Source organism: Sphaeramia orbicularis, chromosome 14, assembly GCF_902148855.1.
Source record: "Sphaeramia orbicularis chromosome 14, fSphaOr1.1, whole genome shotgun sequence".
Lineage (NCBI taxonomy): Eukaryota > Metazoa > Chordata > Actinopteri > Kurtiformes > Apogonidae > Sphaeramia > Sphaeramia orbicularis.
In genome coordinates, this window is record NC_043970.1 from 20,608,176 (window position 1) to 20,626,560 (window position 18,385).

Below are 18,385 nucleotides of genomic sequence, written 5' to 3' on the forward strand. Positions count from 1 at the left end.
CATTTTTCCAACTATAACCAAAGACAACTGGGAGATAAACTGTGTAAGAGCAGTGTTATATGTCCACTTTTACCGCAGCTCTGTCTAATTCCAATCAGCCTCATTTCCAAGAACTAAAACATTAATCTTTCTCAAATATTTCATCATTTTTGCGTCGTTAGACTTCACATTGTACCAATACAGCTGACACAAGGACGACCCTCCTCCTTGTGGATTTTATATTCTCTATTTTATATTCTACGGGAAAGACTGAAATCAAACATGTCAAAAAAATGTCTGCAATGCCTTCCACACTGAAACTTCACCACAAACGAACTCTCATGCCGCTTGGTCTTGAGGGATGAGAAATGAAACGGCAATCTCAGTGATAACAGGTCTGAGCAATAACAGAGTGAAAGGAAACTTCAGACAGCGTTTCCACGGGGAATATCGAATATAGAAAAAAAAATACAGTGATTGGAGACAGAAACGAGAGACGAGGTAACCAGCTGAGTCTGACAAGCTGAGATAATGTTCTTTCTTTTTCTAAATGATGTTTCTGTTCTCGTTTTATGCAGCATTCGTTCAGTTGCTTCATGTAGTGTTTCACCACAGTAATAAAAACCTATTAAAGAAACAAGCCTGCGTCTGTCACGGAGATATTACAATAATGGATCAAGATGTTCACATAAAATATACATGACTAATTCATTATCTGTAAATAGATTCTCACAGGAAATTGTACCAGGGGCTATATGTGCCTGTTAATGATGTAGAAGTGCATGTCAGTCTTATTGAATGAAAGGTCACGGTGAAGGAAGAAGAAAAAACTACTGAACATTAAAAACAATCAGTAACAGTAATTGAACAAATTAAATACCATTTCTTTCTTTCTTTTGTCTTTTTTTTTTAAACTTTCATTTACCAGATCAATGAAAAAAGCATCCACCGGTAAAGGCAATTGAAGAATAAGGAAACATTAGCACTTTATTACATTCTATTTTGGTATTTCTGGGCAGTTCTGTGTTATAATCTAAAAAAAAAAAAAAAAACATCAGTAGGTAGATCTCGAGCACCAATGAGTATAAATATCTGACCATGTCTTTTTATTTTGATAAGAATTTCCCTTTTTTTTTTTTTTTTAACAAGATAATGAAAACAGCCTACACTGTAGTAGAAGTCTTCCTTTATATTTTTCAGCTCATTTAAATGTTTCTACACACAAAGCAATTTTGCAACATACAAATAAAAGTATCCATCATGAACTTGTCAAGTTTTACGCAACTGAAATGTTGAATTAATACTAAACAGTTTACTTTATATTTGCCTTTCCATAAATTTAGGGTGGGGACACAAAATGTGTTCTAGAGATGTTTTATTGGGAGTAAAACTCACAAAAGGGAAATAGTTATACAAAGGTCAAGAACAATGTAAAAGGTAAGAAGTTGAAAGTAAAAAAAAAAACACTTCATGATTGAATGTTTTGGCTGTGGAAAGATCAGACATATTTGTTCATGTACATTTGCACTAGAATAGTTTCATGAGTCTTTTGGTGACTGTGATGCTTTGTAGTTAAGAAGCAAGTGTTAGAAGCAATTGTTGATGTTATTTTACTCTGATTGGCATTCTGACATTCTACTGTTGTAGATAGATAGATAGATAGATAGATAGATAGATAGATAGATAGATAGATGAAAGAAAGAAAGAAAGAAATCGGTAAGAATTCTGGATAATTTAAATAGTAATAATAGTGCAATAATAAACTTTAATTCATTAATTCATTCATCCGAACTGCTTAGTCTTCCAGCGGGTCGCTGGGTGCTGGAGCCTATCCCAGCTGCGTATGGGTGAAGGTGGGGTCGAACGAGTCGCCAATTCATCCCAGGGCCGACATATAGAGACATTCACACATTCACACCTATGGGCAATTTAGTTTATGTCTTTGGATGGTGGGAGGAGGCCGGAGAATGAGGAGAGAACCTACGCAAACACAGGGAGAACATGCAAACTCCACACAGAAAGGTGTGCTGTGAGGTGACAGTGCTATCCACTGCACCACCGTGTTACCCCTTAAACTTTAATGTGCAAAGTAAAATGTAATTTGTCAGTGGGATGGAGGTGCATAAATGACAGTAAATTTAGGTGCCAAAGAGACATCACCATGACACACAATCACGATTTACCAAATGTTAATACTTTAATGGCAACTTTAATGATAACTCAGCGGATTTGACACTACAGAGCATTGTTGCCCAAATTTTTTTCAGTTTCAGATCCAAAAAGTCAATTGGGTGTCTCATTGTGACCAAAATTTACAAATGTGTGTTTAGGTCTCAAACTGAAAAACAGAATTATTTTGGAGTCTTTGCTCTCCTACTATCCAAGGTATTCAGTCAGTGCCATAAAAGTACTGAAGTTTGGTCCACAGCCCAGTTAGGAGGAGCACTTCAACATTGTCATTGTGATGTGTGTGTGTTTACTCCTCATCTTGCAGTCAGTTAACACCAAGCAGTTTATTTACCAACTTTTTAGCCTCTTGATACAAAGGAAAACTTGAACAGTTTTCTCCATTACTTATCTAAATGGCAAATGTGTCTGACAGAACATGATTTAGTCCAGTTTAAGGTGTCTCGGATACACACTCTCTTGTTAGTGAGTGCTTCCTATGACTGTAATTACTTAAACTGTGGCAGTTTGCCATAGCTGAATCTGTCTCTCCACACTATCATATTGAATTATTACAATTTTCAAATTTCTCATAATGATATTGCAGATTAATGTTGTGTTTTGGATGCTGCTTTGGCAAGGCAGTGTAAAACTAGACTTACTGTTAAAAAACTCAGAAGTGCCGAGTCAGCAAATCCAGGAGAGTTATTATACTACTGCTGTTAGACAAAACATGTTACACAAACTCCTGCGGGGTAAAACGGTCGAACTGAACACTTGAAGCACTGACGTACTCTAAAGAATCATTATTAACAGATTCAAATTCAGTCACTAGTCCTGCAACATAAGTGCTATAAACAACCAATGGTGGAATATTCACAGTAAAATACACTTTACAGTGGTACATTACTCATTTATTTACACTTGGATTTAAAGAACCTCCAAAATTCCCTCAGACCTTCCTCTGTTTTTTTTTGGTGAGTGTCAAATGTAGCACTGAAGCTCACTAACGTCATTATTAAGAATGGCACATATTCTATTATTCTATCATTAGTGATTCTTTCCAAATATTTTACATGGTCTTCCGAAAGCTTTGGAAATAATGATTGGACCACCATCACAAAGTAAAATATTAAAGCCAGTATTGTTATTGATGTAACTTGTAAAGCACCTTAAGTTTTCTTTTTGTGCAAATTTGAGGCAAAATATTTTCAAAATACACATTGAAATGTCAGTTTTACCAGGGCCACAAAAACACAGTGTTCTTAAAACAAGTAACATTTAAAATGAGATCAATCTAAAAAACAGTTCTTCCAATATTGATATTCAATAGAATATCACAGGAGATCTTATAGTTATTTCCAGGACTGTCATTACTCATGTCCTCCAAGGAAAAGCAGAAGAACATTTTGCAGCATACATTTATCCGAGTCCTATGGAGCAGGATTAGACTTAACATGCGCTTGATGATTTTGTTTAGTCTTTTCCTGTAATTAGTGAGAGTTGTAGAACATAGTGATACTGCGGTGAGACACAAAGGAATATTCAAGTGGAGAATCTCATATAGTTTGCACATGATAGGTGACCAAAAATTATGAGCAAACGGAGCATGAGGACGTGGAATTAATCTACTGAGGACAGTGGACAGTGTGAACAGAAATTGCTTTAGGTGAAACTCTGGAGTCCAGTTGAGGTCACACTAACATTACCAACAGAAAAAAAACCAACCTCAAAATGTAATAATGATAAAATAAATACAATGAGGCACAGGTTTTTTTTTCTTTTTTTTTCCATTTGGGTGCTTCTGTGAAACTGGTCCCTAAAAGCAGGACAGAGGGGCTAAAATTTAGATGTAGACTAATGTTATGAAGCAAGTCTGGAAGCACTTTGGGTCTATTTTAAAAATAAATATTTACTGAGATAAAAGAGAAACTATTTTTCAGATATAACACATTCTAATTTCACGCACGGATACAGAAATCTGCCTGTAACACGATAAAAAGGACACGAAAATTGCAAACATGCAAGGGAGAGTGTTTCACAAAAAATGACTGCTGTTACAAAATCGCTCATGATTTATTTGTGTTTAAACAGGTAGGTTCTGCATGTAACATGACTGGATACGATGGGTTACACACGAAACCTGGAATGAGACTGAGATTCATGAAAAACCCACATGTCTGGATTAGAAAAACCACTAGGATCGTCAAATTTAACACAGTGTCTTTATTCATAGCGGCATATAAGACCATTTCAAGCCATATTTTCCAGATCAAATACACTGACACCTAGGTAGCTTTTCCTGTCCCAATTTTGGTCCTATTTTTGGCCTCAATATTAGATTAAAAATTCATTAATTTTGGGATGGCTCAGAGCAAGAGTATAATTTTTTTTTTTCATTTATCTGAGGTCATGATGAGGTCCATCCTTGGGGGGAAATATGTCTAAATTTCTCTTTTATTATTGGGTCTAAAAAGCTGGCAAAGTGCCAGATACCAAAATAACCCAGTTTCATGGAAAGGCCCATTTATAACATATGTTTGCATCAATCTTCAAATCAAGCTTAGTTAAACTGGACTTAATTCATAAATGATAATGATAATCATTTTTCTGAGAGTATTTGGAGCTGTCTAATCAGAGCAAGACGCCCTTTCAATAAATTTCCATGAGACGCTGATGGCTACAGGGCTGTGTAAATGAGCCAACAGTGATGGATGACCACTTCATTAGGTAATACGAACTAAAAGAATGGGAGGTAAAGGACGAGAGGTAGAATAATGAAGGAACATAAAGCACGGGGGTGTTTCAACCTGCAGGCCCTGAGCGTGTTACTGTGAAATGAGTCAGAGAATGAGAAAGTTGAGGCCGAATTGAGACATTAGTTACGATTATGACAAGCTTGACGTGTGGCGCGTTGGAAACCGTGAGAGCCCCCCGAAGCCCCAGGGGTCCAATCAAATGGGCTGTTTTTAGTACACCTACTGTGGCCTTCAACTCGCAGATAAGAGCTTCCCGCGGCCAACTGACAGCTTTGTTATACAGATAGTGGAGCCCGTTTGTGTGCACAGCAGTTTCTGGCTTTGTCTCAAAGTGATGGAGAGCTGCACAATTATGATCACAAGGACACTGAGACATTGTTCGTTTTCTCTCCTTCTACTTCTCCCCTGCTCTGTCATTTGTGTGCCTTTCTCTGTTCTCTATTTGTCCTGTCCTCTGGTATTAATTTATGCTGAATGCACCAAACAACAGAAGAGGAGTCCTTTTTTTTTTGTCTGGTTTGTGCAGTGATGAGATGAAACCTGTTAAATGCAATTTTCTCATGTTCATTATGTTTGAGACCCCAAAAAAGAGGTGAATAGAAATCAGAGAGAATTAGATTGAGACATTTTGTCACAGTGAACCACAGTGATCTCAGCTCACTGTTAACCCATAAAGGCCCAAACATCCACTACCGACCTAAACCATCCACTGATTCAAACTGTTAAATACCTGTTGATCCACTAATCCTATCAATACATGTAATTAATTGGTGTATAATGCAGTTTGTCATCTTTTCATGGTCATCGGACGTTCAGAGGTTCTGTAGTTACCGTGGAAATGCTGTCACTTTCTACAATAGTGGTTCTCAAACTTTTTACAGCGGAGTACCCCCGAAATATACTTTTTTAGCCAAGCACCCCTAACTCTCGCTTCAAGATTTTTGATTGAAAAAAATTAGGCAAAATTTGTTCCTGTGCCAAAGGTGTCTGCTTATATTTTCAAAACTTTGTAAACAAAAAACATACATTTAACTGTAATATATTTAAAAAATTACACATTTTTTAAAACAAATTTTGTGTGCTAAATCTAAGCTGAAAAGTGCCTTCTTTCATTGAAAAGAAAAATAAATAAATTGGTCATTAATTAATAAATGAACCTTTCATCAACAAAAAATTATTCTTTAGCTACACAAATAAACTCATTTTGAATAATATAAAAGAGAAATGTTCTTAAAATGTTAGCAAAGCTTAAACAAGATGTTTGACAATAAAACCATTATATGAATGCATTTATTGTGTTTCATATTTCAACATTAATTCTCATTATTTGTTTTGTATTCGATACATGATGACTTATTTAATGTATTTTTCCAAGGCTTCTTCCAAGTACCCCTGGGAGTATGCGTACCCCACTTTGGGAACCCATGTTCTACAACACTGATACACCAGTAAAACCCATGGAGTTTGATGAATGACAGTGGATGGAGTCACTTGTCATTAACTTGTCATTGACTGATTATGTTCAGTCAATGATATCTTAGTTGAAAAAGTCACTTTTTCTTCATTTTTCTGTTTTGATGAAATAACCTTTGAATTTACTCAAGAACATCACATGACCTATGAATGAAATATAGGAAAATGTAAGGTTTACACTGAAAAATCCAAAACACAAAGGATTATATTATAATAAATGGTGATAAATCACTTAAGAAAGGTTAAATAGAGAGAAAAATTCATTTGAGAGCCGCCACAGAAGTAGCACTGGGTCTTCATGGGTTAAGAAGGTGACCCTGATATTTATTATATTCAGTGTCAGATGTTGTGATATCATGAACTATGTGATGATAGAGAAATGTACAGTACTGTGCAGCAGTCCTTGGCCAACATTAGGTTTGTTCATTTAGTGAAGTTATAGTGACCTCTTTGTATTAAGATACAATCTGAATAAAGTAGATACAAAACTAAAAGTTTAGTCCAGTTTTTTGTTGTTTCTTTTGAGGCTGTGCACATATTTCTTGTATTTTCTTAAATATGTACACTCATTTCAACTCAGCTAAAACAACAAAGCTGAAGACTAAGACTTTTGTACAGTACTGTACATATTTGGGTCTATCGTTTATATTGGTATTTTGTAGTATTCTTCTTGATTTGAACAGTACTTTCTTTCATTGTACACAAGGGCATTTTGCATGAAAGCAACATGGGGTAATGTTGGACAGGATTTTTTAAAACATATTTTTGGGCTTTTTATCTTTTTTCAGGACACTGTACAAAGACAGGAAGGATGGGATAAGAGAAGGGGAATAACATGGCAGAGTGATTATTTTCTAGATCAGGGGTGTCAGATATACAGCCCATGGGCCAAAACTGGCCCGCCAAAGGGTCCATTCTTACCCACTGGATGAATTTGTGAAATGCAAATATTACATTGAAGATAGTAACAATCATGGATGTCAAAATCATTTTAGTGGGATGGACCAATACAATAATAAAATAGTAACCTATACATAATGACAACTCCCAATTTTTCCTCCTTTTTGTGTGTTAGTGTGAAAAAAGTAAAACTACATCATGGAAATGTTTACATTTACGAACTTTCCTTTCAAGGTAATGGATGGATGACTGTTCATTTTGAGGTATTTATGAAAATATATGCATGTATGAGCCAAAAAAAATCTGCCATAGTGTCTTCTTGTAGTCATGTGATGGACAATGATGGTGGTGATGATAATATTTTTTGTTTAAATTTCTTAGTTATCTTGTCAATGAGTAATAATTGGGTAATCACTGACATCTGAGCAAATTTAGGAAGCACTTGAACCCCTAAACTTGCACAACCATAGGTTCAGGCTTTACACCAGCCATCTGTACACCATTACTGTCCACACTAAACATAAAAGTCAAACACTAATCTTTAAAAAAACATACTTTAGTTAAATATATTTCCATGGTTTTTAAAAGACAACCTGAATCATTAGCTGCTTTGTCTAGAAAAAGCTAGGAGTTTACTGTTTGTTTGATGAAACAGATACTAGTTGTATTTACAATGTGTACAACAATTTGAAAAGCTTGTAGTTTGAAAGATTTTTCACTTATTATTAAAACAGATAATAAATTATAAAAGAGTCACATATAAAGAGCTGGAACAAGCAATAGTAAGGCATTTCTAAATGTAATATGCTTATCTAAATAATAGACTGTTTCTTTTGGGAGTTTTTTCTCTGTCACCATGGGCTTATTCTTAGAGGTTTTATTAGAGTTCTTCTGTGCATAGTGTTTTTAATTGTGTTCTTAATTTGCTTGGTGTTTTGAAAAACTGTGTTATAATAGGTGCAAAATAAATAAAACTGTATTTAGCTGAACAGATTTAGATTTTTTTAGACAGATATACAGCTGGGGTGTTTACTTTGACTCACAATAGATTGTGTGATGCTGTCATGTTCCCAGACACCAGCAATTACTTGAATAATATTTTTATAATTATATAACTGTCACAACTGCGAAAATGTTTCATTGGACATCGTTTGATAAAATACTAAGTGCACGCTGAGAATAAGGAACACCCATCTCTGAACTAAACTAGAATTAACCCTTTAACCCCTGATGTGTCTGTGGTGAGCGTTCTGAACATATGATTTATTTTAAATATTCATAAAAATTCAATTGTTTGCTCTATAAGAAAAATTTCAAAATGAGCTGATAGAGTAGCCGTTGTTCTTTCCATAGACTTCTGCTTGTGGAATGGGGACCAAAAGCCAGAGCAGTGACTGAGACTCACTGAAAATAGATGGCTTGAGATGAATGGTTGGATGGTTTCCCTTTTTGTTTTGTGTTTTTACTGTTGTTTATAGTGTTGTAGCGATTTTCCTTTATTTTTTCACTGTGTTTTTACCAAGTTTTGACCATGTAACTGCTTTTTGGAGTTCAACCAGGTGTACAAAAAGCAGCTGGACTGATTTATAAAAAAAGAGCCCCAAAACACAAACTACTGGGCCCAAATTCAAATCCTTGTTGTTCAGTGTGTTCCAGTTCACAGTTCATGTTCAACATCCTAAATCTCTTATTGATGTACATTCTGAGTACCTCATATAGTGAAACCGGTAAAACTTCAATTCCTCACCTTGCCTTTTTCTGTTATTCCACCGTTTTGACACCAAAAACACACAGTAAAACAAAACCACAACAGAAAAGGAACACAAGTACATACTCACAGCAGCTTTATGACACTGAAACAGACTTAAATTCACAGCAGGACATTTACCTGGAATAAAGTCTCAGGGGTTAAAGGGTTAACATCCATGTAAATGTCCTGTATTGGTGGGATTGGAGCATTGATCACCTCTGCTGTAGTTACTGAAGGATGAGACGGGACCATGTTTTTGGGAGAACTGAATGATAATTTCCCCTGTGTCCCCCTCCTCCAGACTCCTTTATCTTGACTGTAGCTCTAAACCTGTTTGCTTGAGGAGAGCTGGACTGACAGTACTGGGGCAGTGGTGTACTAACCCCAGCTCGGTTTTGTCCTCTGGCACAGTGGTTTCCTCTTGAACTGAAGGTCTCGGTACAGACTGAGGCTTCTTAACACAGAGTAGAGCTCTGACACAAGCCTGGCACTACTGTTCATGGTCTGAGGTTGACAGTTTTTTCTACATTTACAGTATGTATCTCAAATGAAGAGAAGTGAACTGAAACATTACAACATCAAATAGTTTTAACCCTCTGGAGTCTGAGTGGTTTCTGGCTGTTTTTGAATACTTTTGATTTCGTCTTCATATCTCTCATCAAAAAAAACAAAAACAAAAACTGTTTACTTTGCCTTATTTGGTCTCTTTTTTTCAGCACAACCTCACTTGGGGGAATATACTTATTTTTACCCCGCCCCTGAAGAAGAGGCAAGGAATATTGTTTTTGGTTCGGTCTGTTTGTTTGTTAAAACTCTAACGGCAAAACTATTGCTTCAATTCATACCAAATTGGGTTTATAGATTGCCAGTGACCCAGAATAGATCTGATTACATTTTGGGAAAAGTAGGTCAAAGTTAAAATTTTTTAATTTTTTTTAAAAATCTTTTTTCTTTTCCCATTTACTTACAACGGGTGAAATTTCAGATGTCTATAAATACATCAATTTTGTTTCAATTTACTTCATACTTGGCACAAATATAGAGGCAATTAATATGCTGACATTAGCACATGCATAGACATGATGACATCAGCTGGATCCATGCCAAAATAAGATACAACACATGCGAGGGGCAGAGTTTGTTGTGCCTGGTATCACTTGTTTTCATTTCTGAACCTAAAATCACACAAAAAACATAAAATCCGAGTAGTAATCTCAGAAAACTATAGACCTACTCAACTATTACAACTATATACAATTACATTACACACTCACACTGCACCATGCACTAATTATATACTCAAAAAAAAGGTAAATATTCACAGATCTCTGAAATCTTGAAGTTCGCTAATCCTATTCCTGTTTTCCATGGCCATTACTTCCAACTTTTCTGGTTGCACAACAACCAAATTACACATGGCGAAGCATGCACTTATCTGATTGGTCCATGTAATGCACTTTTCCACCAATAGGAATGTAGTGATTTTTTTTGTTTTGTTTTTCTGGCAAGTGCTTCCCTTAGGAGCCTGTTTTTACCGTCTCTTCATGCACCGAATGCCAAATGTGATGACACTATTGCCGAGAATCATGTTTTTGTTGTGTATCATAAGTCTGGTTTTACTCGTCCTTTCAACACAACTGACTTCACAGTATTATATTAATATCTGCACTTTTCTCACAAGTTGAAACGAAGGCTCCATCATGCTGCTATTCATCTTAAATCGGTCATGTGATCAGGACACGCTGACACATCCAGGGACTTCCATGGGTTAACTGAACATAGATGTGTTTGTGTTCACCAGACATGACCCATTTCATTCATGTGTCCTTCCCTTATTGTCCTTTCCTGTGTCATCTCTGTCTTCACTCACTCTAAACATTAGATTACCAGATCCAGAGACTTCATTTTGTAGGTTTCTACCTCAAAACCACTAAGTTCCTCCAGCGTGTTTAAACAGTTCAATGGTTTCCTTCTCCTTTAGGTGGTGGTGAAAACTCGGACGGAGTACCAGACAGAGAAGAAGAGGCTGAAGGTCCCCAAGGTGGAGGAGTTCACCATCAGCTTTACTGATGGTGTGTCTGAGAGACTCAAGGTAAGGGGTTACCCAAATACCCACTTGTACATTTATGATGAATGAAAACATAAAGTTACTGCATAGAACTAACACCCATACTGAGTCTTCAAAAATCTGATAATTTCATCCACTGGCTGATAACTTCCAATACCTAAATCAATATAACACCCCATAAGAATCATCACTTTAAGAAATTCAGCTACAAATTAAAAATGAACTCGACATTTCGCTGGTGAACCGATGCTGTAATGCCAACACTTTTTTGTATTATCTCAAAAGAACTATGTCCAAAATGCTAAAGATACTTGATACGTGTCAAATATATCTTTGTGTACTGCACCTAACTAATAAATATATCTGCATCTGTCATGGATTGGTTGAATCTAGAATGAGTATATTTAGCAACAACTATTAAAACTTGTCTAAATTTGTTGGATTACACTTCAATCCTACTATTTGTTGAAATTATCTGCCTCAGAGATTAAATGTACTTAATTTTACATGCTTTAATAAGATGAAATGGAAAACAAATGACCAAAGTGCTGGTTATCTGATATTTTCAATGTATGTGGTAAAGTGTTATTACACACATATTACACATTGTCAATTGTGCGAGTTATTTGTGTTTTAATGGTGTCATAACTCATAACTGTTTTATATTTGGTACATCTTATCTTGGCCAGGACTCCCTTGATTTTTGACCTGGTTAAGTAAAGGTTTGTTAATAATAATAATAATAATAATAATAATAATAATAATAATAATAATAATAATAATAATAATAATAATAACAGTACTTGGTTTATGTACATTTATACAAACATTTACAAATCTTCCACTAGAACCTATAAAGTGAATGCATTAGAATATGCAGACAGTGTTTTGAAGTAGATCTGTAGCTCTGAGACAAACATTCCTTTTGAGTAAAACCCCTCTCATTAATTCTCAAAATTTCACATTTTGACCAAAGACTGTACAGCAAACCAGCATTTTTCTTTTCTTTATTGGTGATTCAAACTGGTAAAGTTTGACTACTATGTCAGTTTGTTGTGAAAAATGCAGCTTTTACTTTCACTTAAGCCCTGATGGTATATTAAAATGACCTTTTTTTAATTGACCCTGCAGTGTAAAACACACAGACATTTCATCAAAATATCCATAAAAATAATCGATCGATTTATCTGCTCAACTTTTAAAATAGTCATCCACAACACTGGACATTTCTTGCATTTGTGGAGATTTCTGTCGTCAAGGTTTTCATTAAAAGCAGAATATATACAGCACACATACAGTATTCACAGGTTTTCTCTCTGGATTTATCACCACTGCTACCACTGTCAATCAAAACTACCTGCAATACCTCTTGGCCACAGCAGTGTAGCAGAAAGACAACACCACCGTTGGCAGTAACACGACTGTTTCATGCAGACATGAACAATATGCTCCCCTCTCCATCTCTAAATTGAATATGTGCATAATGCCACACACGCATGCAGACACACACTCTCCTCTGACAGAAGGGTGGGTGTAAATTAGGGAGTTACCATTTCAGAAACATCTACGTCACCCCAGCGCTGTCTGTTCCATTCTTCTTCTGTTGTTGTTAGGGGAAACCAAAGAGAACTCACGTTGTCATGGTAGCAAAGAAAACCTTCCCCCATGGAAACGCTGAGAGAGTGAGAGCGCACGCGAGTGGGAAAGTGCACAAGTGGACGTGTGTGAACGTCCCAGTGTAGGTGTGTGTGTAAATGAGCAGTGTGACACCGGCCTGGAAGGTCCTTCAAAGCTCAGAACAGAATTAGATTTTGGACGCCATAAGAGGTTGTGAAATCTGTCGGAGGCTGTTTCTTCACAGCATCCTGCCAAGGTTAAGTAGAAAACTGCATCACCTGGCCTCTGCGGTGCTACGAAGGGATGTGATGAGCTCTTAGAAATGGCAAGAGCAGTAAACAAGTGGCTTAGGTATCTATGTTGAGAAAATGGCAGAGTATTAGTTTTGAAGTAGATTGACCATGTGAATCCACCTGAGTCCTGGAGTCTGTTGAGCTCAAAAAGTAAACAAAAGTCTTCAGACCTTTAATGGCACAGATGAGAAACTGTACACCTTATATAGGGAAAGGAGTAGTGGGTGTATATGTAATTTTAGACTGTGACAGTGACTGTAACGTGATCTGTAAAATGAGATGAAATTCAACCCATCAGCAAAAGTAGTATTAGGGATGCAGTGAAGTATCAGTCAAACATTGTTATTGGTATAAAAGATGGAGCTGGACATTTTTTATCTGTTGTGTTATATTAAGAATGTTTTCCTAGATTTGTATTACTGAATTTCTGCTCATTTAAACACTTTAAAACAGTTATGTTACCAGCCATGTACCAAGCAAATAATCTCAGTGTTACAAAATGAAAAAAATATAACTCCAACCAACATCTCTAGATGTATTTCTGTTATCGTTTACCATTTTGAAGGTACAGAATGATACTGTAATAACTGCTATTTCATTACAATATTATTGCTTTCTATGGTAAGATTTAGCAGCACATAATCTTAGTAATAGAAATAATAGTAGAAAGATACCAGGGCTTATTTTAATACAGAAAAGTCTAATGTGGAAAATATGGGGAAAACAATCAGAACATTATTATTCCTATGTAAACTAGGGCTGTCAAAATTAACACATTAATGTAGATTAATCCATCATCTTGAACGTCTCTGCCAACGCATTTGGGGCAGGTTGTCCAAGTAGAGTTACCATCACACATGTACAAATGGGCAGTTGATCCAGCAGTGACAGGCAGCAGAACCAACCCATAAAGATGGAAGACACTAAACAGCATATTGTCCCTCTGGATGGAAATATGAGGACAAAAACCCAAGACAGAACAGTCGACCGACTTCAGTATTATACAAGGAAGGAGTTGTCTTTTCACTGAAACACTTCCAGCTTAAAATACCGCATTAATGCGAAGCATACGTTAGTCGGGGATTCTGCTAGCACTTTGGCTAACGCATCACCCATCTTGCAACAATCTCGTTAAGTGCATATATAGAGAGATTTTTAATCTCAATGAGGTTTTCCTGGTTAAATAAAGGTAATAATAATAATACAAAAAAATCCCTTCTTTCTTGAGTTTACTCATGCAAAATGAAATACAGTTAATATAGATTAAAAATGAATGATATTTACTCGTGAATAATTGAAATTAATCCACAGCAACCCTGTGATTAATCTGATTAAAAATTGTAATCCTTTGACAGTACTATTTTAAACCAAATAAAAATCTACACTGGACCATAACCAAAGCACATTTATTGCCTAAATCTGATAGTGTTTTTGTAAACCTTCAGTTTCTCTGGGAAAATGAGGCAAAAACGTGTTGCTTTCTTCAATCCTTCAATGTTAGATTATTTTGATTGTGTAAATTTTTGACAGCTGCTTGAGTAGAACATACATTATAACAACATTACTGTGTGCTTTAGGTAAGTATGTGAGTTGCACAATGTGAATAATCCAGAAAAATATTCAACACATAATGGTCTAATTTTTTGGCTCATAAAATAACAATCTATTCGCCTACATAGTGCATTAAATATCAAGTTAATTTGTGTTAATTTAATTTCTGTTCATTGATCTGCATCACTGATCACTATAGCCTGTTACAAGTCATATTATACAGAAAGGTTCTGCAGAAAGGTTAACAAATTTGCACATTATTATAGCGCCCAACTCAACATACTCATGATTCTTGTCTTGATATACAGTAGTCGCAAGCAGCCAGTGACTATATTCAACTATTCCTGCTAAATTGGACAAAACGTTTCTGCGGTCTTTACAGTTGTCTGTGCTTTGCCGTGACATCAGTTTTTGTTTGGCAGAAATGCATTTTAGTCAGTGTGATTTGCGCATTGGTTTTGGATGTTCAGCTGAACCGCTTGTGTTGCTTGACTGACAGAGCTGATTCTGCAGCCACACACACATGTTCACACACACATGCACAAATGGCACACAGAGCACGGCATGCTGCGCAGTGCAGAGCAAACATTTCTGGATGAAAAGCTTGCACATCTCTTCTCTCTTCAAAGCTTTGCAGATTGTGTTGATGGATGAAGAGCTCAGAGTGTAAAATGCTCTCTAATCTGCCCTCCCTCACTGCCTAGCTGCTGCTTTACTACTCTCCGTCCTTTTCCACACTTTTCTCTCCTTCCCTGCCAATGTCTTCTCCCTCTCTCTTTGCCGGATCCTAAATTGCTTTTCCCTTTTTAATTTAAACTGTTGTATTTTGAACTGCAATTTAACTCCTATAATTGCCATCTCACATTCAAAACGTTAAGTTGGAGCTTTTTATTCACATCAAATTCACACTGAGTTACACTTTCATGCAAGTGTTTCTTCTGCAGGAAAAGCCAATAAATAAAAGACGATGTGTGGAAAAGGCAGAATAAAATGCTGCAGGGATGATGTGTTTTTGTAAGCTAACCCACACTCAATGGGATTTTTCCAAGCTTTGTGGCAAGTAAATGTGGATGAGACATATCTTCTTAATTTTATGATTCATGAGGTGTAAATGCTATTGAAAATCCTGTAAATGAACTTACTCAGTCACATGACCTCATTGACCTTATCAATCTTATCAGTCGTATCGTGATTTACATCCTCATGTCACCACTTCCTAGCAAAACACCTTTTTTTAAGTTCTATTTATTCAGGATTTATGACAACTTTGCAAACAGTAAACAAACAAACCTAAGAAAAACAGTCGGTAAAATTAAAATTACAATGATGCTACAAGGCTGGTTTCTGTAATATATGCTTGTGCAATATTGCTAGCACACTGAGGTAGTACATAATGTTTGCACAATAGCTCATATTGTATAGAAAAATAAAACATAAGTATGTGAATCAAGAATGTTATTTCTTTACAGTCAAAGTGAAAAGGAGGACAAGCAGAGAAAACAAAACAAAAAGTGATAGATATCCATTATGTTATGTATTTAAGTCCAAAATGTATTTAAGTCCATTTCTGCAGGAAAATATGAGTCCTTTTGTTAATATAGTGTTCTAGTTTTACCAGTATCATAACTTCTGAGACCAGTGATTTCCACATAGGAATGGAAAGGGAGGTCTTCTCCAGTCCATTTTACCATTATGGCTTTCCTTGCCTGCATTAAAAGTGACTGGGTCACATCCTCATTTTCTTTTAGAAAAGCAAAACACCCTTTTAATGTGGGCTTCGCACTATAATTCAGGACTAGCAATATGTTTGGCAAAGACGTGCTATGTTGCACAGTGAGGGAGGTTCATTGAAGGCCCTCATCATGTGATTCCAGACAACTTGAAACCTAAATCTGACCTGTCAGAAATTCAGGATAAGCCTATCACAGTGTGTCGGCTGGTACAACCTACATCTACTTAACAACCAAGAGGAACACATGAAATGACACATTGGTCAACACAAGTATGTTTATAATTGGAAACTACTAATTTCAAGCCTTCTTGGTAAATTGTCATCCAGAGTTGCAGTCTGTTGCTGAGTCATGACTGGTTCCACTATCTCCTCCTACCAAGGCTTTGGATTCTTTTCTGTTCATATAATTACTATTATTATAACAGCACAATCATTATCTTAGCTTCATTGTTTGAAACTATAGGAACACAGAGAGACCACATGTGCTGACGATGTTTAATAGTTGTACTATAGCTTATTGTCTGAGGTTTAGTAGAATGAATTATTGTACAGTCAATATAATACATTTGCGCTCATAAGTTTACATACCCTGACAGAATGCACACAGGACGGTCTTGGATGTTCCAACATGACAATGACCCAAAACACAAGGCCAAGTCGACCTGTCATTGGCTACAGCAGAAAAAAGTGAAGGTGAAGGAGTTGCCATCTCAGTCTCCTGACCTCAGTATCATTGAACCACTTTGGGGGGGTGTCAAACATGCAGTTCATGCAAGAAAACCCTAAATCTTAAAAGAACTGAAGGTGTTTTGTGAAGAAGAATGGACAGCTTTACCATCTGAGAAAAAATAGTGCCTCATCCACAACTACCACAAAGACTTCAAGCTGTCATTGATGTTAAAGGGGCCAATAAAGAGGATTAAGAACAAGGGTACGTAAACTTTTGATCAGGGTCATTTGGATAGTTTCTGTTGTCAGTATGATTTAAAAAGAGCAGACACATTTGTTTGATAATAAATGGCTTCACCCAACCACTAGCCACAAGTGAAAGAAAATGTTTTGGATTATCATTTGTATTCTCTGAAAAATGGTCAAAAAATCCCAAATTCTGCTAGGGTATGTAAACTTATGAGCACAACTGTATGTGTTGTCCCTAGATTATTAGATCCATGTGAAGTGTGAATGCTTGGGTGTTATAAACTTATAAGCCTGCTGAAACCTCACAGTCTCTATGAGCCTTAAGATGAAGTACAGGCTTCAACATGAGCCTGTTGTCACTCCCAAGTTGCCACTTTGTTAAAACCAGCTGGTGTCCTCTTTTAACACCTGCTGATAGAAGTGCATATAGAAGTTAGTGTTCTTTCTAGGACATAAAAAACAACATAGTGCTGTTGCCCTTCCCCTTATTTCCCTATACCTAAACCTTTCCAAACCATAACACTGTCTAGACCTCCCTATGCACTGGAAAATTACGCTGTCTCCCCTGCATGTCTGAAAATGATGCAGTAGGGCTACTCTGTGCATTGAAATGTGACACCCAGGACAAGCATCAATATGAATGAATGAATGAATGAATGAATTGTTTACTTTGGTTTGTACCTTATTCATTGCACACAGTACAACAACTATAATAAACTTAAAAGCTGAAAAAAGAATAGGCTACAAATAAATGCTCATTTTTTCCATATCTTTTTCCTCCGATGCACTACTTGCACTAAATTAAATGTGTACAGCATTGAGCATTCTCATTATAACAGAAGAACCAACAACAACAAAAACACATCTGCCATCTCAACTTAATATTCCTGAATGATTTTATACTTAAGGCATTTTTTACTTTGTCAAAGAAGTGAACAACTTAAATTCATCATCTAGCCCACTCCATAATTTCACACCCACAACCGAAATACATCTAGACTTCACATTTGTCCTCACTTTAATACATTCAAAAATATAAAGACCATGTAAATTATAATTACTCTCTCTTAATTTAAAGAAATCATGAATGCTATTTGGAACAATATAATTTTTTACTTTATAAATCATCTCTAATATTTTAATATATACAATATCCTGCAATTTTAAGGTTTAAGTTGA

General features: G+C 36.0%; 1 protein-coding gene across 1 annotated transcript in view; it reads left to right on the plus strand.

Annotated features, from left to right (window-relative positions):
• The window catches only part of nsg2 (neuronal vesicle trafficking associated 2), a 67,125-nt gene that overhangs the window by 10,503 nt on the left and 38,237 nt on the right, over positions 1-18,385 (plus strand). Inside the window, 1 exon segment of the mRNA XM_030154436.1 lies at positions 11,009-11,119. Within this exon segment, the coding sequence (XP_030010296.1) occupies positions 11,009-11,119 (111 nt within the window).